The sequence below is a fragment of the Babesia bigemina genome (genome assembly GCF_000981445.1).
Source record: "Babesia bigemina genome assembly Bbig001, chromosome : V".
Taxonomy (NCBI): Eukaryota; Apicomplexa; class Aconoidasida; order Piroplasmida; family Babesiidae; genus Babesia; species Babesia bigemina.
In genome coordinates, this window is record NC_027220.1 from 114948 (window position 1) to 136775 (window position 21828).

General features: G+C 53.4%; 12 protein-coding genes across 12 annotated transcripts; 7 read left to right on the forward strand and 5 right to left on the reverse strand.

Moving 5' to 3' along the window:
* Window positions 1-553: 553 nt before the first annotated feature.
* Window positions 554-1315, forward strand: BBBOND_0404440 (hypothetical protein; the record flags this gene model as incomplete). The annotated part of the gene is made up of 1 exon (XM_012914688.1): window positions 554-1315. One exon carries the CDS (start codon window positions 554-556, stop codon window positions 1313-1315), a length of 762 nt encoding a protein of 253 aa, XP_012770142.1.
* Window positions 1316-2227: 912 nt separating this feature from the next.
* On the reverse strand, window positions 2228-4669 carry BBBOND_0404450 (leucyl-tRNA synthetase, putative; the record flags this gene model as incomplete). The annotated part of the gene is made up of 1 exon (XM_012914689.1): window positions 2228-4669. One exon carries the CDS (start codon window positions 4667-4669, stop codon window positions 2228-2230), a length of 2442 nt encoding a protein of 813 aa, XP_012770143.1.
* A 537-nt stretch (window positions 4670-5206) lies between these two features.
* BBBOND_0404460 (hypothetical protein, conserved) lies at window positions 5207-6855 on the forward strand (the record flags this gene model as incomplete). The annotated part of the gene is made up of 4 exons (XM_012914690.1): window positions 5207-5292; window positions 5329-5482; window positions 5524-5788; window positions 6035-6855. 4 exons carry the CDS (start codon window positions 5207-5209, stop codon window positions 6853-6855), a joined length of 1326 nt encoding a protein of 441 aa, XP_012770144.1.
* A 192-nt stretch (window positions 6856-7047) lies between these two features.
* On the forward strand, window positions 7048-7721 carry BBBOND_0404470 (U6 snRNA-associated Sm-like protein LSm8, putative; the record flags this gene model as incomplete). Its single annotated transcript, XM_012914691.1, has 3 exons — window positions 7048-7078; window positions 7114-7282; window positions 7637-7721. 3 exons carry the CDS (start codon window positions 7048-7050, stop codon window positions 7719-7721), a joined length of 285 nt encoding a protein of 94 aa, XP_012770145.1.
* Window positions 7722-8226: 505 nt separating this feature from the next.
* On the forward strand, window positions 8227-10674 carry BBBOND_0404480 (protein disulfide-isomerase, putative; the record flags this gene model as incomplete). Its single annotated transcript, XM_012914692.1, has 4 exons — window positions 8227-8271; window positions 8412-8732; window positions 9235-9284; window positions 9450-10674. 4 exons carry the CDS (start codon window positions 8227-8229, stop codon window positions 10672-10674), a joined length of 1641 nt encoding a protein of 546 aa, XP_012770146.1.
* Window positions 10675-10807: 133 nt separating this feature from the next.
* On the reverse strand, window positions 10808-13395 carry BBBOND_0404490 (SET domain containing protein, putative; the record flags this gene model as incomplete). The annotated part of the gene is made up of 3 exons (XM_012914693.1): window positions 10808-12365; window positions 12407-12965; window positions 13002-13395. The coding sequence occupies 3 exons, from the start codon at window positions 13393-13395 to the stop codon at window positions 10808-10810; spliced, it is 2511 nt and encodes an 836-aa protein (XP_012770147.1).
* A 632-nt stretch (window positions 13396-14027) lies between these two features.
* BBBOND_0404500 (hypothetical protein) lies at window positions 14028-14267 on the reverse strand (the record flags this gene model as incomplete). Its single annotated transcript, XM_012914694.1, has 1 exon — window positions 14028-14267. One exon carries the CDS (start codon window positions 14265-14267, stop codon window positions 14028-14030), a length of 240 nt encoding a protein of 79 aa, XP_012770148.1.
* BBBOND_0404505 (hypothetical protein, conserved) lies at window positions 14052-15304 on the forward strand (the record flags this gene model as incomplete). Its single annotated transcript, XM_012914695.1, has 4 exons — window positions 14052-14314; window positions 14349-14817; window positions 14867-14953; window positions 15155-15304. 4 exons carry the CDS (start codon window positions 14052-14054, stop codon window positions 15302-15304), a joined length of 969 nt encoding a protein of 322 aa, XP_012770149.1.
* A 353-nt stretch (window positions 15305-15657) lies between these two features.
* BBBOND_0404510 (hypothetical protein) lies at window positions 15658-16848 on the reverse strand (the record flags this gene model as incomplete). The annotated part of the gene is made up of 8 exons (XM_012914696.1): window positions 15658-15731; window positions 15771-15944; window positions 15980-16078; window positions 16114-16244; window positions 16265-16375; window positions 16531-16577; window positions 16613-16701; window positions 16737-16848. The coding sequence occupies 8 exons, from the start codon at window positions 16846-16848 to the stop codon at window positions 15658-15660; spliced, it is 837 nt and encodes a 278-aa protein (XP_012770150.1).
* Window positions 16849-16968: 120 nt separating this feature from the next.
* Window positions 16969-18873, forward strand: BBBOND_0404520 (DNA primase, large subunit, putative; the record flags this gene model as incomplete). The annotated part of the gene is made up of 6 exons (XM_012914697.1): window positions 16969-17131; window positions 17169-17225; window positions 17261-17402; window positions 17673-17832; window positions 17868-17981; window positions 18016-18873. 6 exons carry the CDS (start codon window positions 16969-16971, stop codon window positions 18871-18873), a joined length of 1494 nt encoding a protein of 497 aa, XP_012770151.1.
* A 106-nt stretch (window positions 18874-18979) lies between these two features.
* Window positions 18980-19996, reverse strand: BBBOND_0404530 (nucleotide-binding protein 1, putative; the record flags this gene model as incomplete). Its single annotated transcript, XM_012914698.1, has 1 exon — window positions 18980-19996. The coding sequence occupies one exon, from the start codon at window positions 19994-19996 to the stop codon at window positions 18980-18982; it is 1017 nt and encodes a 338-aa protein (XP_012770152.1).
* A 415-nt stretch (window positions 19997-20411) lies between these two features.
* BBBOND_0404540 (MORN repeat domain containing protein, putative) lies at window positions 20412-21593 on the forward strand (the record flags this gene model as incomplete). Its single annotated transcript, XM_012914699.1, has 2 exons — window positions 20412-20505; window positions 20626-21593. 2 exons carry the CDS (start codon window positions 20412-20414, stop codon window positions 21591-21593), a joined length of 1062 nt encoding a protein of 353 aa, XP_012770153.1.
* Window positions 21594-21828: the final 235 nt, after the last annotated feature.

A 21828-nucleotide genomic window follows, 5' to 3' on the forward strand; every position in this document is an offset into this window, starting at 1 on the left:
TATGTGCCAGTGCAGAACATTGACGCCGTATTACATTATCATTCTATGAATAGACATATCGTCCTAACAGGATAGACGCCACCGTACATCACACCAGTAACATCCGCCCACGAAACCTGCAGGCTGCTGCCTACACCAGCAGCGGGAGGCGGTGGCCTGGTAAAAGTGAAACATTTCCTAATACAGACGTAGTCCGATAGCGCAGTTTTAAACACAAACACATAAATTGTTAACCATTATTGCATACAACCGTGACATGCGTTTTGGATACTGCATGCTGTGTTCACGCTACGGATCTGGCTGCGACACGGAAGGTTGGTCATCGCAGCCCCTCGTTTCTTGACTTAAGTTGAGCACATATGGGTTTAAACATTACGACGATGCACACATAAATTACAAGGCAATAGCACAGTTGTGCTTATACGCCATGAAGGCGCACAGCTGGCGTTCAACCTTCTGTTTAAATATGAAGTGTGTTCTGTAAACGACCCTGCGAACATACGAACAACGCACACGTCTATAGAAGTCGACAAACGCAGATGTACTTCTCGAAATGGTGTACAAGTCGTTGACTGAAGCTCCTCACAACCTCAAGGAGGGCATTGACTGGTTGATAGCTGTGAAGGGGGATGATGCTGCAAACAACCTCATGGCTATAGGCACCGCAGTTCACAAGTTTCTTGCAGACAAGCCTGTTGGTTTCGCGGAAGTGCCAGCTCTGGAGAATGTTAAACGCATTTCGAAAGAGTTCCTGGGGAAGCCGGAGCTGAAGGATCAGTGGCCTGTAAACTTTATGTTGAGAAAATTCAATCAGCCTATGGACAAAAACCCTAATATCTTCGTGAAGATATTCGGAGACGTTGAAGAAAGCGATTATAAGAACGTCATACAGGACAAGAGTGTCAGTGCTGAAACCATCGCAAAAGACATTGGCGACGTTGTGAACTGCTGTGAACAGTTCCTGGAAAAGGTGAAAATCCCCGATCAGTATAAGTCTGCTTACAGTTCAGAAGCAACATGGGATGCATCATGCGCAAAGGACCCGGAATCTTGTGCGATAATCTTAGTGGGCATTGCGCCGATGTTATACGCAGGCCTAAATTCTTTGATGGCAAGTTGTATAGCTGCATTCTTCAGAGGGTTGAATTCTAAGGCGCATAGGCCTACCCAGCAGCTGCTGCAAGCTTTAGGCTGCATAGAACCGGAATGCAGAGCTGGTATAAGCGTGCCAAATATAATCATGGCCTTAGGGGGAATGGATAAAAGTGTAATGACTACAATCTACGACCTCTCTGGATTCTGGGCTTTCTATTAAACAAATATCCCGGTTGTACAAAATTTCACACATGCATTTACACCTTTTCATTGTAGTTGTCGCCAATTGGATGCACACTGCTCACACACAACGCTGCTGCAATCAGTTGTTGGCGAATGCGGTTCTGAACATCGATTTAATATTATTTGTGAAGCAAGATGGCGGTATCTTGTTCCAAAATTGCACCTTTTCATTTATGTATACCAGACAGACATCGTGCGGAGACCCGCGGCTTGCAAACCATGGTTTACGCTCAGCTATGCCTTCCCAAGTAGATTAGGTATAGGTGATGCTTGGATAAGCTCGGTAGAATGACGGTGACCAAAATTCATAACTCTTTGGTGTGAGACGTGTTAATCCCAGTATATTGAGTTACCTGACAACGCAGTGTCTCGTCGTAGTTACTTTTGGCCATACATTTTATTGGTTACTCCGTGATGTAAACATAATCGTTGTACTTATTCGTGTGGACGATTTGAATCGCCTACTTGCTGTTCCACGTAAAACGACGATGGGTGACAGTGAAAGGGTCCACGGGGGCGACATACAATACCATCCGTAAATGAACAAGGCGTGCCCCGCAACCTACACAACAGCATGAGGCAGTGGCTCGGTAAAACTTACAGTAGGCCGAATTTGCGTATCCAAACGGCACGCTATTAAATGCCAACACAAAGATTTAAAATAAACTGCGTATTCCTCTGATCTAGGGAGTGCCATCCACCAGAGAGCATGTTGCCACGTGCCGTAGCAATCATCAACCAGGACAGCTACTGATAGATACCGTATGCCTAACGACAAACCTATAGATTTGCCCAGATTTTTTTTGCCACCCTTTTCTCGCGTCCCAATCAACGTATGTCATCATGCAAGGTATCAGCTTGCGCTTCATAGAGTATGAATAATTACATATTACTGCGTACTCGTGTTTGTTGATATCGGCCATGATGCGTGAGATATGGAGTGCGCAGCATTGGTGTTCACTAAATGCCACAATTCTTCAGCTACGTGTGGCGCGAATGGCGCAAGTAATTTGAGATATATATTAGCGACATTTCTCCCCAGTTCTCCGCATTTGGCCAATTTAGGCATATCAGGGATGAATTTGAAGAAATCAGATACGGCTACATTAAAATTGTAATTTTCTATATCCAAGGTGATTTTTTCGACCAGTTGTTTCAGGCTGCCATCGACGCTTTGTTCATCCTCCGTAATGGTAATTTTAGTGAAAAAGTTATATATGCGATCTAGGAGTTTGGATACGCCAAGCAACCCTTTTTCCGACCATACCCTATCTTTGGCCACAGGCCCAAGAAACAGGAGATGCAACCTCAGCGCATCTGCGCCATAGCTATCTATTATCGGGTCTGGAGAGACCGCGTTGCCTTTGGATTTGGACATCTTTTCCAGCTTTACATCGACTTTTTTGGTTCTATCACCTTTCAAAACGTACACCCCTTTGTGTTTTATAACATCTTGTTCGCCAACTGGATGCCCATCTAACGTGAACGACGCATTTCTGACTATCCCATGAAGTAGGATTTTTTCGAATGGTTCCTCCACGGGTGAAAGGCCCATGTCGAATAGGACTTTGTTCCAGAACCTGGCGTATAGGAGGTGGGACACTGCATGTTCAACTCCTCCTACATAGAGATCTACTGGCATCCAGTAAGATGCAGCGCTTTGCTTATAAGGCTCATCGGCATTGGATGGGTCGCAAAAACGCAGGTAGTGCCATGAAGTTCCTGCCCACTGCGGCATCGTTTCGTAGTGCTGAGTTCCGGATTCAACAGGCAGCTCATTTTCGTTGACGGGCACATACTCTCCTTCACAACGTTTAAGAGGTATTGGTTCACCCCAATACCGCTGTCTACTGAAAATCCAGTCCTTTAACTTTAGATTGACAAACGGCTCAACATATGCGCTGTAGGCACTCGTCCCATCAGTACCGATAAGAGCTGTTTCAGTGACATAGTCGTCGGTATCGTCGGAGCTTGGCGATTTATCTTCAACCAAATCCACATTTCTGGTAACGATGCGACAGTTTATTGGCTGCGTAAATAGCAGCGGCGCGTTAGTCACGTAGACCTTAATTGGACACCCTGTGACGGGATTCCGCACTTCCAACCCAGTTGAAACAATGGCTTTGTTCTCATGCCGTTCGATATTTGACATCCTGGCGGCATTGTCGACAAGCTGTTTCACCTGTTCGGTTGCGGATGGGTGAACGAAATCAAACAGATTTGGCATATCGGTAGTGACCTCCAGGCGTTCTATACATTTAATGCGATTCATATCAGTTTCGAAACCAAACAAGGCGTTGCCAAATGGCGAATTTCCGTTTATTTCGAATTTGATTTTGTACCCATGTTCCAAACCTATCCACTTCTTCTGGGCCGCAACGATTGATTGTGGCCATTCTAGTGAATCCAGGCCCTCAACCAACCTTTTAGCATACTTTGTAATGCCCAGTAACCACTGCGGTGCCTGTTTGCGATATACCGGAAACCCCCCTCGGGCGGAAAGTCCATTTTTGACCTCCTCGTTTGCCAGTACCGTGTTTAGTTCCGGACACCAATTCACCGTTTGCGTTGATCTGTACGCAATGCCGCGCTTATAGAATTGCAAGAACATCCACTGCGTCCACTTGTAGTAGGAGGGTTCGCTTGTTCGTAGTTCACGCGACCAGTCGTAAGCGAATCCCATTCGCTTTATTTGCCTCTTGAAGGTATGAATATTTGCATCAGTGACCTCTCTCACATCACGTTTCACGATTTCCGCGTGTCTTTCTGCAGGCAACCCGAACGAATCCCAACCGATTGGACAGAGGACCCGGTATCCTCTCATCCGTTTGTATCGACATATTACGTCGAGAATAGTGTACCCTAACAGATGTCCTACGTGAAGTCCTTCTCCAGATGGATATGGTATCATGCACAGACCGTAAAACTTGGGTTTCCCTTCCACTCCGCCAGAGTCGCGTCGCCGTCCTTCGCCAGCCTTCGGTGACTCCGTTGAGACACCCCGGTTGCAAAGCAGGTCTTCCGGCTCCTCAGCCTTAAACACACCATTTTCCTCCCAGTATCGTTGCCACTTCGTCTCCAATTGAACTATGTCGAGGGAAGAACGGCGTCGTCCTGGTTGCGGGGTCTGCGTTTCGCCTCCAGCGCCGAAATGTCGCAGCACGCGTTTTTCCGCGGATCTTCCGGGCTCGTGACGAAGTTTCCAGCTGCACACTCCGCAAAGGTGTGACAAAATCACCAATAGCAGCAGTGAGAATCCACTTAACGAATTGAAGGAATTTCTGACAACCGCTGCGTCAATAAGCGGCATAGTGGTCTTGTTGCTGAGCATATCGGCGCTCCGAATACGGAGGCAGATGCCGTGTATTCGACTAAAATTCCATGTCTGTAAATGTTCATCGACTGGTCAGCTTGCGACAGCCGTCGGCGAAGACATAGATGTATTGTCGCGCGCAATTTTTGCATCAGCCATTTTCTATTGAATGCAAGTTAGACGGATTACTTTTGACGGTCCAACTTGATTTTTTGGGTGATGTGTAGCGTTTTCACAGTGGTGTGATTTCGAGGTGGTTTGTTACGTTGAAGGTCCTTCGTTCGGGCAGAGTTAGTTGCGTCGAGCTTCCACATTTCTGGCGGGAGCAGTGTGTCTCCGCGTATCGCTTTTGTGGTTACGAGTTTTCGAAGGTTACCTCGTCCCCTGTAACATTGGCGTGCTTGTCGAGACCACATCGTCGTGTCGTTGATGTGCGACTCAGTGTGTTACTCTGCTTGCAATCCTGTGTACAGTCTCGAAGTGAAGATCCTTGTGATCGTTTTTGACTGCATTTGGCGTTAAAGTCTATTTACATCCGGATTCTGCACCGCCAGTATGCAAGGCATGTACAGCTTTTTCAACGAGCCGTACGACTTTCAGCTCGTTCTCGGGATCACTTTGGTCGGCATCCCTGAACTATGGTACGACTGAAATCTTGTATTCGTGACGTCTCTCAGGGACGGTGAGGATTTGCTGCGCTATTTGCGCACGTACAGCTTCATGTTCGGCGATGAGCTGGCTCTCGGTTTCTGCGGCGTCTCACTGATGGAAGCCACTTCAGAAGAGCCTCGCCGTGCACATCTGATCTGCGACAACCTCATTACCAAGCAGGTTGGTGGCGTTTACACTTTTTTGGTTCAACCTACTCGCAGAGGTGCCTCCAGATGCGCGTGATGCCTATTGTGGTTGCGGATGACGAGGTCCCGGGCCCGTACCCCTGCGTCATCGTCGCCATTCGCCCTTACTGCTTCTGGGTTCGGCGCACTAGGGACAGCCCAGTGCTACCGTTCATGTTTCCCAAGTACACGTCCCGTGAGGTGGTGGGTGAGGAGTTCGAGGCCAAGATGCTGCTTATGCCCAATAACCAAAGGCTGCTTGTGGTGGCAACGATGATCGGCGCTGGAATAATCCCTACAGGTTAGTTTCACTTCATACGCACGCGTTTTCCTTTTTTGTAGCTTGCTTAATGCCGGTGTGGAAAATAATTTGTTGCCACGCTTTCGCCGTGGTATACTGAATATTTTTCACGCTGTTAATTTACAGTGCGCAATACCGTGCCGAATCGCGTCTGTAACAAACCTGCCAGCGTTTTGTGACTCCTTTGTTGCTTTTCCATGGTGAAGTAATGTTCTTCGTGCTGCGCCGAATTTCCCATCGCAGCAGCAGCAGCGCCGGGTGGACCAACAACATCATTCGGTTCCACAACTTTGGCGTTCGCGGTTCCATTGCATCTTTCTCTTTTTGTCGTAAAAATAGTACCTGTTGTGTACCCTTTTCATCGAGTTGCGCTGTTCCATCCGCTCGTAGACCGCCGACACTTGGACGTCTCATCAGTGCTTCAACTCTGGTTGACCGAACTATCCGGTTCCAGGGCTCAGCTTCTCACCGACCAGCTATCGCATTTGCACCGCGCCATTTCCAACTTTTCTCCGCACCGTTTGGGCGTTTCTGACGACTTGATATACGCCGCCGACTACCGTGAGCTGTTCAGCTGGACGTGGCCTTGGAATCCCTGCGTCTCGGAACAGGAGATCGAGCGGCCCTGCCGCTCGCTCCAGGAGCATGGGGGCGAGGGAGGTGCTCCCATCCAATTCGCTCGAATCAAGCGCGGCGCCCGTCACACCGGTTGCATCCGCTACGAGCACAATCGCAAGCGCTGGGTCGTGGACCTGTCGGTTAACGGCTGCCGCATGCAGAAATGCTTCCACGAGAACCTATACGGCATGGTTGGCGGGCTGCAGGCTGCTCGCAAATGGCGTCTCGACTATATCCGCAACACGCACAACGAGTTCGACATCGAGGCTGAGGAACGCATTGTGAACGATCTTGTCGACAAGATCGTCGCGATGGACGACCTGCAGCGCGACGGGCTTTTGTGCGCGCTTCGCAAGCCGGTGCCGACTTACGAGCACATCCTAGGCGCGCGCAGCCTATGCGACATCGTCGACGGGCGGTTGGCTGCAATCGGCCATTACAAGCCGTGACGCTGTTTAACTTTGCATTGTATAGTATTCTCGTAAGAACGGGCTTAAATAACGTGTTTTCCGGCAAGTGTGTATTTTTAATGTCTGGTCGACAACCGACGTCGTGATCCGCCACGCGCGTTCGGTATCCCCGCCCGTCCGAACCGGTAGATGCGTTTTTCGCCTCTGAGATGTGTTTAACTGCACAGCAACATGGCCCCGTCGCTTGAGCAGTTTATTGAGTGTAGGTGGCTATGTGTCTGCGTAAACTCTGTGCAGGCCAGGTGTGCGTGGTGACCGTCGACGGCCGCGTTTTTGTCGGCTCCTTGAAGGGTTTCGACCAAGTGACGAATTTGGTGCTCTACAACTGCTCGGAGCGCGTGTTCAGGAAGGGCGCTGCTTTCGAGGACCTTCCTCTCGGCATCTACTTGATTCGCGGCGACAACATGTACGTTTACATGTGATTCCGTTTACGTCATGCTTTCGTGCAAGTCAGCAAGCACGCAATGCCCGCGACGTCATTGTTCAGCAGCCTGTGTCCACCCCGGAGCTAAGGCTTGCTGTGTATTGCTGGTCGACAGTATCCGACTACGTTTATCAGGGCTTTTACAGCCCAGCAAAATAGCGTCTGGCGCTAAGTGTGTCACTTTATGGGCGTGTCATTGTGTTTTGTTTAGAGAAGGTCCTACTGCGGTTATTATTTCGTCATTACGTGCATACGTGTTTCCGTTTTGGGTTTGAAAAACTCCGCAATTTACATTGATTCAACCGTCGCACCGCCTTTTGTTACATGCTGTTGCAGCGCGCTGGTGGGAGAAATGGACGTTGAGGTAGACAAGACCCTCGAGGGCCTCGAGGCGGAGCCGCTGAAGCCGGTGGTCTACTGACCGCGGACTGCATCGACGTTGAAGAAACAGTTGACTACATATTTGGTGCCAACTCTGGGGCTGGTGCCGGCGTGTATCATGCGGAAGTCTGGCAGTCCGTCCTCAGTGGTATTTTTCCAGTAAAGCCCGCTGTTCGCTATCGGTTTGACGGCCAGGTTTAGGCTTGGGAAAACAGTCTCTCCGCCTTCCACATCTGCGCAATGATTTTCCCCGGGCACTACAGATAGTTTGTGCAGCTCTACGTGGATACAGCCGTGCTGTGGGCAATGCCCGTGGCTGCAGCCGGGGCAGAGTGCGCCTCTCCGCGTTGAAAGGCGCTCCCCCGATTGCCGCGCATAATAACTGCTTACCGTTAAGGTATATAAGTATGGTGTGAGACCTGAACGGTCCGTCGTGGTGCTCCTTAAAGTAGTCGCCCGGATTATACTTGACCATGACCAGTCGCTCCAAGTGTCTCACGTCGACGCGTGCAACAAGCGCCACTCGGCTTTCGATTTCGGCGATGATGGGCGTCTCTCCGTACGAGAACACTGCGCTTTGGCTACGCCTTGTGCGGCTGATTTGGGTGCTGTACGCGTCCTGAGCGCGTTAAAATGCCCATGTGCTTTATAGCAACGGTACCTGTGATGCTGAGGCAGGTCCCCTCGAGGTCTGGCTGCTGACCCAGCGCGACTCGCTCATCTGTATCAGGTGCGCCACCCACTCGCGCTCAAGTATGTTGAGAATGATAGAGACGTGCGGCTCGATCGATATGAACAGCTTAGGGAAGGTCCGCTGCTGGCCGGTGGCCATGTTTTCGAGGATGACCTCCGCCTGCTTGAAGCAGCGGATATCGAACCCCTCGGAGTCATTCGACTGCACCACTACGTGGTTGAGTCCCTGGTATTCATCTACGTGGCATCCCTTAGTCTCGTCAGCATCGTCCTGCTTGTTCGTGCCTTGCGGCGGCGCCATCGCCGCAATGTCGACCGTAATTGCCACGCCAACAGCAGCATTCAACAAATGCAGACAGTGTGTACGGTTGCGTTAATGTGTGCTTTGGGTGTGTAAGGGTGACGGCGCGCATGTGCCGCCTGCGGCCGGCCTAACTCGACCTGGTCGTCCTGCACGCGGCCCGGGTTCGCACATCGTATCGTGCACGGGTGTTTCGGACCACGTCAAATGTGTGCTCAGTTAGCTGGCATCTTGCCGTGCAAGCAGCCGTGTCTAGCGTACTAAGAGTCGGCGTCGGTGTGCTCGGGCCGGAACCGTCCGTGTATTGGTGTGCGCAAAAGCGGCCGCCGCAGTCGCGTCTTTTGAAATTGGTTCTGGCTTAGTTCTGAATCACACGTGTTCACGGAACTTCCTCGCAGCTAATTTTCCGTGTTCGGCTGTGATCGTTCACACTCCCCATACTGTCTCCCGTTGGCCGCCTCGGCCGCCCTCATACATTGCTATTGTGTTGTGACCGAGGCCACCTCATTTCACACATTGCATTTCTACTTGTTTTCCACCCGGTTTCGGCCTTTCGAAGTCTAGCAATGGAGTTCTTCAGGCCTTTGGCGTTTCTTTCCTGGGCTGTAGGTGTCTGTCTCCTCGGCGCCTGTGGCACCCCCGCGTACGCATCCGGGAGCGTTGTTGAGCTCACTGAGAAGAACATCCACGAGTTCCTGGCCGAGAAAGACGCCGTTTTGGTGAAGTTCTACGCCCCATGGTAGGTGGATGTGTGTGACCGTCTGAGATTCTCAGGTGTATGCACTGCCAGGCCCTGGCCCCCGAGTATGAGAAGGCCGCTAAGCAGCTCGCGGAGGAGGGCTCCGAGGTGGTACTGGCCGAGATCAACTGCGACGGTGCAGTGGGTGTTGCTCAGGAGTTCGGCGTTGAGGGCTACCCTACGCTGAAGTTCTTCCGCAAGGGTGTTGCTAGGAGCTACACCGGTTCCCGCCAGGCCGATGGCATCGTGAGCTGGTGCAAAACGGTCTTGTTGCCCGCCGTCATCAACGTTTCCAGTGTGAGCGAGATCCCTGAGGACGCCGAGGTCACCTTCGTGTCCGTGGGCTACGACTCGTCTGATGAGCTTATGAAGGAGTTCGAGAACCTCGCTGACCTGCACCGCGACGACGCTAAGTTCTACGCGGTGTCTGGCGGCGATAAGGCCATCTACGTGCTCCACAAGCCGAATGAGCGGTTCGACTTCAGCGCGTCAACCGCCGACAAGCTGGTTGAGTTCGTGCAGCAGGAATCTCTGCCTCTGTTCTCCGAGATTAGCCACGCCAACTACATGCGCTACTTCAGCTCCGGCAAGTCCATCTCGTGGTTCTGCGCCGTCGCTGCCGACTACGAGAAGTACCGCGCCGTGTTCACCAAGGTTGCTCGCGAGCTGCGCTCATATGTGCTGTTCGCCTGGCTCGACGTGGAGAAGTTCACCGCCGCCAAGGAGGCGTTCGCTGTTAATTCCTTCCCCTCCGTTGCTCACCAGACCGATATGGGCCGCTACATTTTGGTCCCTGAGTCGTACTCCTTCGATGACGTGGACGCCGTGCTGACCTTCTACTCCGACGTCGACGCTGGCAAGGTCGCCCGCAGCATCAAGAGTGAGGAAGAGCCCGCTAACAACGACGGCCCCGTTGTGACCCTTGTGGGCAAGACTCTGCCCGACTTCGTGAACAACGCCACCCGCCCCATCATGCTGATGATCCACTCTCCCTTCTGCGAGCACTGCAAGAAGTTCATGCCCGTGTACACCGCCTTCGGTGAGTCGATGGGCACCGACGGTCGCGTGATCGTGGCGCTGCTGAACGGTGACGGCAACGAGTCGTCTTTGGACCACATCCAATGGACTGCGTACCCCACCGTCCTTTTGATTCAGCCCGGCAGCACTGAGGTCGTCACTTTCGACGGCAAGCGCACGTTGGAGGACTTGAAGGAGTTCGTGGAGAAGCATTGCCCGGACGAGCGCCACGGTGAGCTCTAGAAGCACGCCGGATGCCTCATTTATATACACGTATCATGCGGTATCGTTAATAGGCGTTTCTGCTGCTATAGTGTTTATGTGTTGCCTGCCGTTGGTGTCGCCATCCCGCTGTGTCTCCGGGCCCGTCCGTGCGTCAAATGTTTCCGATGAACCCTCTGCAGTTGCGCGCGTCGCAGAGGCAGGGTATGCTCTTGTACTGCGAGCCGTAGCAGTAGGTCAGCGCCTCTCCCGCTGCGATGTCGCGCAACGCGTACACTGCGATGCACGGGAAGTCGTCGCCGCGCCACACGGTGATGACCTCGACGTTGGGGTCGCATGAGTGGTTGAGGAAGCGTGCGATGTTGCCGAGCACCATTGAGTCCATGCACGGCATTTGCCAGTCGTCGTGCAGCGTCTCCATTTCCACTGCCTCCATGCAGTAGTTGAACCTTCCGAGCTTGTCGTACTGGTGCTCCCTGGCCATCATCTCGCTGCGGCAGACCACCTCGCCGACGTACTGCATGATGTAGGTGCCTATGGTGATGTGCACCATGGTGTGCAGCGCCCATCCCATGTTCGGCGTCTTGATGAGCTTCACCGGCACCTGCACGCCCTCCAAGAGCCTGTTGCTGCAGTCGTTTGAGCAGGGGCAGTTGTCTGAGCACGCCGCTCGTGACTGTATGGTGGACAGGTAGCCCTTGTTGACGCCCTGGCAGTAGAGTCTGCCCTTGGGGTCCATGAGCCCCTTGCAGAACCCCTTGACGGTGACTATTTGACAGGTCTCCTTGTCAAGCGTGTCCGGTATGCACCCCGCGCATACCGGGTCGAAATTGAGGTTCGGCAGCCTGGAGAAGTAGATGTTGCTGCGTATGTAGGTGAAAACCATGGGCGGCTCGTCGTCGTCGACCTCGTTGAGAACTGGGATAGGGTGTACCTCCGACCCCGCGCTGATGTCCTCGTACGGGTTCCACGTACGGTCTATCGGCTCCGTTAGTTCAATGTATGTCCAAATGGAGTCGGTGTCCGATTGCGGGAAGAAGGGCCTGGCCATGTTTTTAGCCAGTTCCCTATTGATGACCAGTGTCTTCTGTAGTCTGACCTTTTTCGAGGTTATTTTTTCCTTGCACTGCCCCCTGATGACCTCCATCGACAGTGACCTCCTGGGTTCCAAGTATTGTATGATGAGTTTCATTGGAAGGAACCCTCCTCGAGCCCACCAAATCGTGGATCCCTCCTTCTTCGCCTTTTCGTATTCTGCGACTGGTCCCTCCAGCCATTGCTGGCCCACTTTTGCGACCTTGCACAGTCGCCTGATATAGCGGTATATGATTGAGAAGTTTACGACCAGGGGCACCTGCCTGTAGTTGCGCCCCCCTGCCCGGAGCAGGTGCGGTATACCGATAGTGAATAGCTTTTTGCCATTCAGCACGACGTCAACCTGCCTCAGATCTTCCGATATCTTTTTCTTGATTGACTTTTGGAACTTGGCATGTATGTGCAAGTGGTTGATGAAGACCGACTTGAGGTCCGGGTCAGTTGTTGTCACCGACTCGGACCCCTCATCCGTCTGCAAAAAGACCGGGGGCTCGAGGTCCGGGTTGCACGCGCTGAATACGTAGCTCCAAACCCTGAGCCCCTGCTTGTTGTTATCTGAGTACACTCCGATGATGCGATAGAGTCCGTCGTATCTGAACCCCCAGAGTGGCGCGTACCTGCACGTTCATGTTGCTGCTCATGCCTGCGCTAAACCTACCGTGATATTGCGTTGTATCCGCGAACCACCCTTATGGGTATCTCGTGTATCCACGACTGGAAAATGGGCTGGTTCTTGTCAGTGTAGTCGCTGACTTCGTTCGCGCCCCTTTCAAATTTGCAGTACAGTATGAACCTGGTGCCCATATCCTCCCTCAGCGAAGGCGTTCCGTCGAGTATGATCGCCTGCGCGATTTCCGTGCCGTCGCGCATCTTGTCCACGGACACGGTATCATACGGCGACTGGCATATGCCGAAGTACAGCAGTTCCTCGCGCTTGAAAAAATGCGTGAATGGCGGCATCCCCAGGTAAGGCTCGCCGACTGGGAAGTATTCGACCTTTCCAAAGAGTTTTTCTCGCTCGTTAATGAAGAGCTGCATGAGCTGCTGACGCGTCATGTTGGCGTTTCCCGCACGTATGCGCGCGAGGCTGTTCCCGGTCTCCTGCAGCCTTTGGCAGATTGCCTCGTACCTCGCGATCATCCAGACGATCTGCTGGTTTGGTGGCGTCTCGTGCAGCGGCTGCTTCAGCATCCCCGAGAACCCTCTGGCGCTGGTGGCTACGGCGTCATGGATTTACCAATGGCTAGACCTACGAAAGTAACGCGTCGGATCCCTGTCCTGAATGTCCTGTTCGAATTCGTTTTTCTCAACGGGCTCTTCTTCGATATATTTCGTGACCGTGTTGTAGAAGACACCCCTCAGCGGCTCCACCTCCAGACATACGTCCACTGCAGCGTTGGTCTGGAACATCATGAGACTGTGCCGTCGTACGTGAGGCTCTATACGCCCACGCGCCATGATACTGCTCGCATCTTGAGTTTGTCCTTTTGGCTTTTGTGTTTCGTCTGTTGCCATTTGTGGTTCTTCGTTTGGTTTCTGTGTTTCGTGTGTTTCAATTTGCATTTCACTCTTTGCGTCATCTGCGTGACCTTCCTGCTTGATGATAGTGGTGGCACTCCCACCTTCCGCGTCTTGATTCTCCTCCATCTTTATATTGTGCCTTCTACGCGTTATCGTCCAGTTTCCATGGCCAGCTCATCGCTGTTCGCGCGGTATATTTCGGCTCAGTTCGCCGGCTGTGGTCCCAACTGAGCCGATATTCCGCATTTCATTTTTGGCAACGTTCCAGAATTATTTACTCAACCCAAACATACGCGGCAGAGTCGACAGTTGGGTGTCGATGTGGCTGGAAGGTGTGTCTGGTGTTGTATCTAGGGCAACTCAGCGGTATCGTCCTCCGGCATACGGTCCATTATTACCAAGATTCCGTGTACAGCAATTGATATTACTCACGTCTATGATAAGCCGCGGCATTTCCCGCCGCTCGGCTGTATGTGTAGGCGGCAAGCGTGCGCTGCGTGTTGCACTTTACGGCTGATAGGCATGTGTTCTCGTCGGCATTGCAATTATGCAGTTGGCGTGGTGGGTTCATACGTGCCTTATCTTCATCATGCGCTGTTTTATCATATGACGGCGCACATTGTGTCATGGAATCTTCATGCTCGTTGACTGCTGTGTACGCGGCCGGCTGTTGGTGCGCTCATGTATCGCTGATAACGTTTCCCTGACACGAACTCAGGTGGAGGCGCATGCTTCTGCGCATTCTGCGTTACTTCGTATCAGTCGACCATGCTGCTTTCATCATGGACGGTAACCGCCGCTACGCCCGCCAGCTCGGGATGAATATAGAGCAGGGTCACCATGACGGGCTGACTAAGCTTTTTGAGGTGAGCAAATGCAACTTTCCGCATCATTATATACAGGTGATTGAGGTGTGCCACCTGCTCGGCGTGCGTGTGGTGACTGTGTACGCGTTTTCCCTCCAGAACTTCAGGAGGAGCGCCGAGGAGATCCGCCATTTGATATCGCTGGCTGTCAACTCAGTGGACGAAGGCGGCGCCATCAGGTTGGCAGTTTGGTTTGTTTCGCATCCTTTTCAGGGACTTCGCGTTGCGGGACTCCTGCCGTATTCGCTTCTGCGGTGACCTCAACCTTGTGAGTGAGGAGCTTCGGCAACTGTTGGCCGAGGTGGAGGCCGACACGGCACATTTTGAGAGGTATTTGCTCAGTTACGCGCTCTGGCTAAACATCTGTTGCAGGATTACCTTGAACATCTGCATGTGCTATGGGGGGCGTAGTGACATTAACTCAGCGCTTAAGAAGTCGGCCATCTGCGAACGTGAAGGGTACAAGTTTAGCCACGTGATATCCATTCAGAGTTTTGCACTATGCATGAACATGTTGTATACATTTTGGTTTGTATGTACCGCCTGTAGTTCCACTTGTCACGGTATTTTGTTTATATTTCGAATACAAGCCAAGTTCTTAATGGACGCCTACCTTTTAGTTTCATTGCTATGCGTTTCGTGCTGCATTAGCATTACTAAACACTACCCTTTGCATTATTTTGTTAACATTTCGCAGCCACCGCGGTAGGGACCCAGCCGATTTTTACAAGCACCTGGCAGCGGGCGACGCGCCCCCGCCACAGGTCCTAATTCGCACTTCTGGCGTTACTCGACTGTCGGACTTCCTTATTTACCAGGTGGGACTAACGTTGACCTCGTGGTGTGGCTGTGCTCGCCGTGCCTTAGTTTGCCGCGGTGAACGATGTTTCAATTGCGATCCAGACTGCGTAGACCTGACGCTAACTCACGTTTGCGTGGTAACGGCAGCCGAAGTAGCATTCCTGATCTGATTTCTGTGCACCCACCAATATATTGCAAAAGCTAATCTATGCCTGCAGTGCTCTGAGTACACTACTTTCTACTTTTACAAGGAGACGTGGCCCAATATTTGCATGTGGAGCGTCGTTGGCGCATTCATTCACAAGACGCTATTCGACTCTTACAATCGATCTACACGCAGTTTCACGTTCTTCCCGGCTGAACGTTGAACATCACATCTCGGCTGGAATGTGTTTCCTCCGATTTCGCGATGCCCCCTGTGGCCGTGCCGTTGCGCCTTTGCCACACGGAGTTGTGGGCCTTTTCCCCAGCGTACAACATATGCACTAATTAAAAATACACATGTTCTGTATACCACTCCCTGCAGGTGGCGCGATTATTCTGCGAGACCAAGTGACTAACAGCTTTACCATGACGTCTGCCATTTCGCAGCTGCTTTCGCGTCCGGATCAAGTGTGATCGTGGATTTTTTCACTAATTTACGCAACCTCGGTCACCAATCCACGATTACTGCGATGATGCGGTCGTAGCGCGCAACCGGTTGCCAGTGTTGTAATCTGCTTCACAGCACTTCCGGCAGCATCATTTTCCGGCACGGGCTGAAGTCGTCGGGCGGCGGGAAATCGAAGTCCGGCCCTGTTTTAATGCGTTATCCACGGCAAAAAGCCCGCTTACCAAAGTTGAATTTAACTGTGGCTCCCATGTAAAGTGCTGCGGCAGGGTGGTAATAGCCGTCCCACACCTTGAGTCCACACTCGCCGAACTTTTCCCCGTTGATCGAAAACCCGACGTATGATCCAGCATTGAGCTCCATTGCTGGCGGGTCCCTGGGGTCGCACAATATTCCGGCTGTTTAACATTCAGGGATCCATGCCTGGACCTACCCTGCAGGTGCTCCAGCAGCTTCAGGTCTTTCCTCGGGTCCTGTATTACGCCGCTGGGCTCTCCCAGGCTGAGGTAACACCCAATGACGTCCCCCGGCCCTGTGAGAGTGTGCAAAGTTATGGATGCGCATTACCGAAGGGCTTGGCGTAGGGACTCTTTGAGCCGTCATTGACCACCGTTCCGTCAACGTCCGATAGCGCGTATCCGAAATTATTATACCCGATGGGCACTTGGAACTTTTGGTACCGACATGCGAACCCAACCCTGCGTGCCGAGTAAGCCACAATGTATGCCGCACTTGCCTCACATGGCCTTGAACAGGGATGGTTATTTCCCCATCGGATCCGATGAAGTTGATAGTATCGCAGCCGTCCAGTATGCGCACTTCATAGTACCTGAGCAGCTTTATGACCTGCGGCAATGCTCGGCCTATTCCACGGCGGACTGAATGTTTGCCTCCAACAGCGTTGCATTCAGAGCTGCATCATCGCAGCGCAGTGCTGCGGGCGGATTCCGCCGCGTTTGGCTTACACATCTCAGAGATACGTACCATTTGCCCTTGCGGGCGCAGTGCGAGCTGAATACTGAAGCCCAGCCCTGAATTTCTGTGTCGTCAACAACGCTGTTGTTACCTTGTATCCTACGGCAGTGAGTCTGTCGTCCAGCACTCGTATGTTGCGATCCTTGTACCTCAGCGAAAGCAAAGGCTCCTCATTTCGATCTACGTCCGTTTGCGGCGGCGGATTCAGTGCTTACCGAACACGAGCTTCTTCTGGCTCTGCTGGTAGAGGTAGAAGGTCTCATTTTCCTGGCAAGAGGCCCGTTTGAACTTCGCCTTCGACGCATTCCCCGAAGAATCGTTCCACATTAACGCTTTTTGCCCGTGTGGCCGTGTGTGTAGATTGGATGCTATGTGTAGCGCGTGCGGCGCGTCCGCATCGTTCGGCGCGCCTTCCTCGCCGCTGGCGCGTTTACACCGATTATAAAAATGTCGGAGGTATTACTGCATGGCGATGCGGTGTCTTCGGAGCTCTATCGTAAATGTTTCTTCAAGGGGAGTAGACATGTCGTTTGCTTCTACAACGCGCCACCACTCGAGGGTGAGATTAACCTGCGTAGCTTCCAGGAGATCGCTGCGAAGCGTGTTGCGTGTAGGTTTCGTGCGCGTAGATGTTCACGGCGCTGCAGTGCTGCAGTTCATAGAGTCGCGGACCAGCTTCCGTCACAAGCGTTCCGATCCCAAGGGTTGGTTTCACGCGGCGCTCTATATTACAGTGCAGTCGACCATGTGCCTGACATAGAGGCTAAGATGGAGGAGCTGGGCTTCATGCTGCCTTCCCCCGTCTTCGACCAGGAGGACGTGGATAAGTTCCTGCCGATAGCTCAGGCCGATGTCATTTCGCATTTCGTCCTGCGCCTCGCGTAAGTGCCCGCGTTACTTACAGATGCAAATGCGTGTACTGAATTTGTGTTTTGCCCATTTGTGACGGCTCTTGAGCATGTGGCCCCTTGTTCAGGGCGTGCAGCATCGCTGGCTGCGAATGTGCTTTTCCAATCAGGTCGACTAAGGCCTTTCCATGCCATGGTTACGTGACTATTGCATGCGCCATTATGGCCCGATGAAGCGTCCGTATGTTGCCGCCTTTAGGGGGATTGCATGGTCGCTTTCAATGCGCGTTCAACGTGTTGCAGTTTTGGGAAGGCCCGCGACAGGCGCGACTGGTTTGTGCGCAACGAGCAGCGTCTGTTCGACTTCCGCCTCGACCGTCTGCGCGAGGTGAAGATCCGCGACGTCGAGACGCACAGCAAGCTGGAATACTTTTTGCAAAGCCAGGGCATCGTTTACGAAAGCGTGGGTGCGATGCGCCGGGCTCCCATGTTTCGCAGGTCGTGATGCCCACAGTGTTCTCCGGCGCCAACAGCAAGAACGAGCAGCTGCAGGAATTTCACCAGCTGGTCAGCTTCCGCAACGACGCGGCAAAAGTCGACAAGCTTTACATCGTAGGTGCGACTTGGCTCGTGTGATGAGTTTCAGGCACCCTTTTACCCTGACGCGATGCAGCTCGTGCGCTCTCGTCAGGTTGTTTTGAAAAACGGCCTGGCGTACGTCCCCAACACGGTGCTCCACGTTTTGTGTTCGTCTCGATTCCGTCACCAGGTGGTGACCTCTTTCCGGTCCCTCGACGAGTCCGGCGGCTTTGACTCTGCGCCCCCGTTTGTGGACGAACGCCTATCTGGATTTCTGCGCGTGCTGCCAGAGTCGTACCTGGCCGTCGACCATTCGCGCAGTTCGTTCAAGTCGGACGGCAGCGAGAGCCTGAGCCTTGCCAACATAAACAGCGTGTTCGCGCTGACGTTCCCGCCATGCATGCGCCGCATCTTCACCCACTACATCCGCAGCAGGCACATAAAGTACAACGCGCGCCGCCAGTTTTGGTTGTTCTTGAAGGGCTGCGGGATGTCGCTGGAGGAGAATCTGCACTTCAACCGCAACCTGTGGGACGATCCCACGAATTTCGAGAAGGAGCACGTGTACACAATCCGTTACATGTACGGTAAGGAGGGCCGCCGCGTCAGCTGCCCTCCTCTGAGCTGCGCGTCGATCCTCCGCGCGCTGCCCGTACCGACGGCCGGCCAGGTGCATGGGTGCCCCTTCCGCGACTTCGACTCTGATGGTCTGCGTGGTCTGCTTGAGGATTTCGGCCTGAACGCGGAGCAGATATCGCCCATAATGGAGCTCAAGTCCACCCACCAGTACCAGTTGGCGTGCATGGAGTACTTCTCGCAGACCGCGCCGAACGGTTCCACTGAAGGCGTGGGCACTCACCCCAACGTGTTCTTCCGTAACAGCTTCAAGTTGCACTACGGGAGCACCGACTCCCCGGCGCAATAGCCGCAGCAGCGCGTCACCGGCCCCGGAGCCGTACATCGCCAGCCGGTGGGCAATAGGCACGCGCCGCCACGGCATGACAGGCACAATCGTAAACAGTTTGAACATATCATTTATCGTCGTGTATAAACTTTTCTAGGTGATCTATACACGTGAAGTCTTCCATTGGCCTCCCCTCCTCGCCAGCCGTCACTATGTCCGGCCGCAAGGGTATGCACAGCACGTTGCGAATGCCAAATCGCTGGCAGAGCTCGCCCACAACCTCGGGCTTGGTGATGTCGAAGACTGACTGCGTCATGTTTTGCACTAACGCTGCGATTCTGATGCCCGCCTTTTCGCAGAAGGCCGCCGAGCGGTACACGTCGTCGACGCACCGCTGTTGCGGGGTCGTGACGAGCACCGCCAGCGTGTCAACGCCCTTAAGGAGGTTGCAGATGGTGATGTGTTCGTCGCTGGACCCCGGCGGGCAGTCGACCACCAGGTAGTCCAGCCGTCCCCAGTCCACTCCTATGAGGAACTGCTTGATGAGGCTGTCCTTTTTGGGTCCGCGCCAAATGATAGATTCCCTGGTGTTCCTGAGCATGTGTCCGATCGAAATGACTGAGAGCCTGTCAGACACGTACACGGGTGTCCATCCACGGGCGCTTTCAAACACCTCGGCACTTTCGGTGCTCGTCATGCCTGGCACCGAGGGTCCCGTGAGGTCGATGTCGAGCAGCCCCACGTGGTGGCCACGTGCGCTGAGCATATAGGAAAGCTGCGTGGACACGGTGCTCTTGCCGACGCCGCCTTTTCCCGACATGACGAGCACAACCTTTTTGACCTCGCCGAGGTTCGCTGCGACACTTGCTATCATTTTTTCGTTTTCATTCTTCAGCTCGCCCGAGGCGCACTTCGCTTGGTTCGGACAGCCCTGGCATGCGCTTTTGGTACCCGCTTCCGGCGTGTCGACGCCCGGGCAGTCATCTGGCACCTCGCCACCTGCGGCGTCGCGCTGCGTCCCGCTGGCTGGCTCATCCGGGTTACTCTCGCGCTTCGTAAAGTACCGGTACAGCAGATGGTAACCCACAACGATGGCGACTGTGAGCGCGGCCTGCCTAAGTACCCACGCGCCCTTTGTTTCCATTTTGCGCCTTGTCTTGCGCAAGCGCGGCCTTTACTTCCTCGCGCGTGACGTTGAACATGGAATTTCCCGCGCGAATGTATACCTTACGGAATCGCGGGAGCGAGGTGACTTCGTATAGAGCGACTTCCTGTGTAGACCTGTAGTTCAGTTGATCCATGTGCGCGTCGAGTTGGTCGTTGTTTTTCAGACCCTAGGTGTCAGTAGGTTAGATTGCAGGCACACCGCGGCGTGTCATTTCTCGCTTCGTAACTGGTGAGCTAAATTTCGTTGATTAAGCGCCCATGGTGGCTGGCAAAGCGACTCCATGTGCACTAGCAGCAGGCGTAGCACGCCGCGGTTGGGACGGTGCACCTTTCGCGTTTTAATATCGCAACGCTAATCCAAAAAATTCTTTACTGCTACCTCCCTTCTCAGCATGGGCAGCGGTAACGGCGTACTAGGCTGCCTGCGCTGCCACGGCCGCCGCGCCGTCGATGAGAAGCGCGTAAGGTCTTCCGTCGTCGAGAATGGTCGGTTCTTACGCTATATAGTCTGTGTACGGCGATGGTGTACTTTTTGTGTGTAAAACGGCGTTATTTGTGCCTGGTGCCGCGGCAGTATCGCGTTGTCTGTCTGTAACACATCTTCAGGCTCCCCCAAGCCACAAGCAACTGCGAGACCTATACAACCTGAGCCGGACGTCACACCCGTGAAGGAGGAACCCGTTCCTGCGGAATCTCCCAAGGGATTTGAGTTGACTGGATTCGTCAGCAACGATGCGGGAGAGTGGGACGACAAGGCGTTGGCGTCTCTGTTGGGCGGTCAGCCAACGAAGCTAGACGAGTTATCCGATGTGGATGCCGGTGCCGGTCCGGTGCAGCGAGTGCCGGTCGTGCTACGTGACGGGTCGGTATACAGCGGCCAGTGGCTAGGTCGGGCGAGGCACGGGATGGGGAAGCATTTCGCCATGGACGGCAGCCGTTACGTGGGCTCTTTCGCCAACGATTTATACGAGGGCGAGGGCGAGGTTAAGTACATAAACGGTGACAGCTTCAGGGGAATCTTTAAAGGCGGTATGCGGAACGGCAAGGGCGTGATGACGTACGCCAACGGCGACATGTTCGACGGCAATTGGCGCAACAATGTGCGCCACGGTTTCGGAGTTGAGCGTTTCGCCGACGGCTCGGTGTACATGGGCATGTTCAATAACAACAAGCGCGAGGGCGTCGGTGAGCTGAAGATGAGCAATGGCGTGTTGTATGAGGGCACGTTTGACAACGACGTCACTGGTAAGGGCAGGATGGTTTGGCCGACCGGTGAGAGCTACGTGGGCGAGTTCAAGAACGGCTACAAGCACCGCTACGGCGTGACGACGTACCGCAGCGGGCCCGTGCTCAGCGAGAAAGGCACCTATGCTATGGGACGCATGCACGGCCTTTTCGAGTGCGTGATGCGAGATGGCCACGTGCTCAGGTTCATGTACAAAAACGGCAAATTGATGGAGGATGTGACCAACAAGAAGAAAGCGGGGAAGTTGATGGCTCCGCCACCTGTGCCCGAAGTCGAGGCTGGGGGGTTGGTCCTCGTTGACGAGTTACCAGATAACAAGGTTGTATGATTGTCATGAGGGGTCGTACGTAAGCGCGCCCAGATGTGTAATGTGATGGTCTTCGGCATATGGCATTTGCTTTTTCGCCCATGTTGGCCGACTTCACGGCAGGAGCCTTTGTCTTCGTCTCTTGCTCCACATTTGCGCCGGCGAAGAATCGATATCGCTGATGCGATGAATTTCGTTGCGGTATTTAGCGTTCGGCAACCTGTCATTCAGAGTGCCTCCCTGATGACGGTTATGC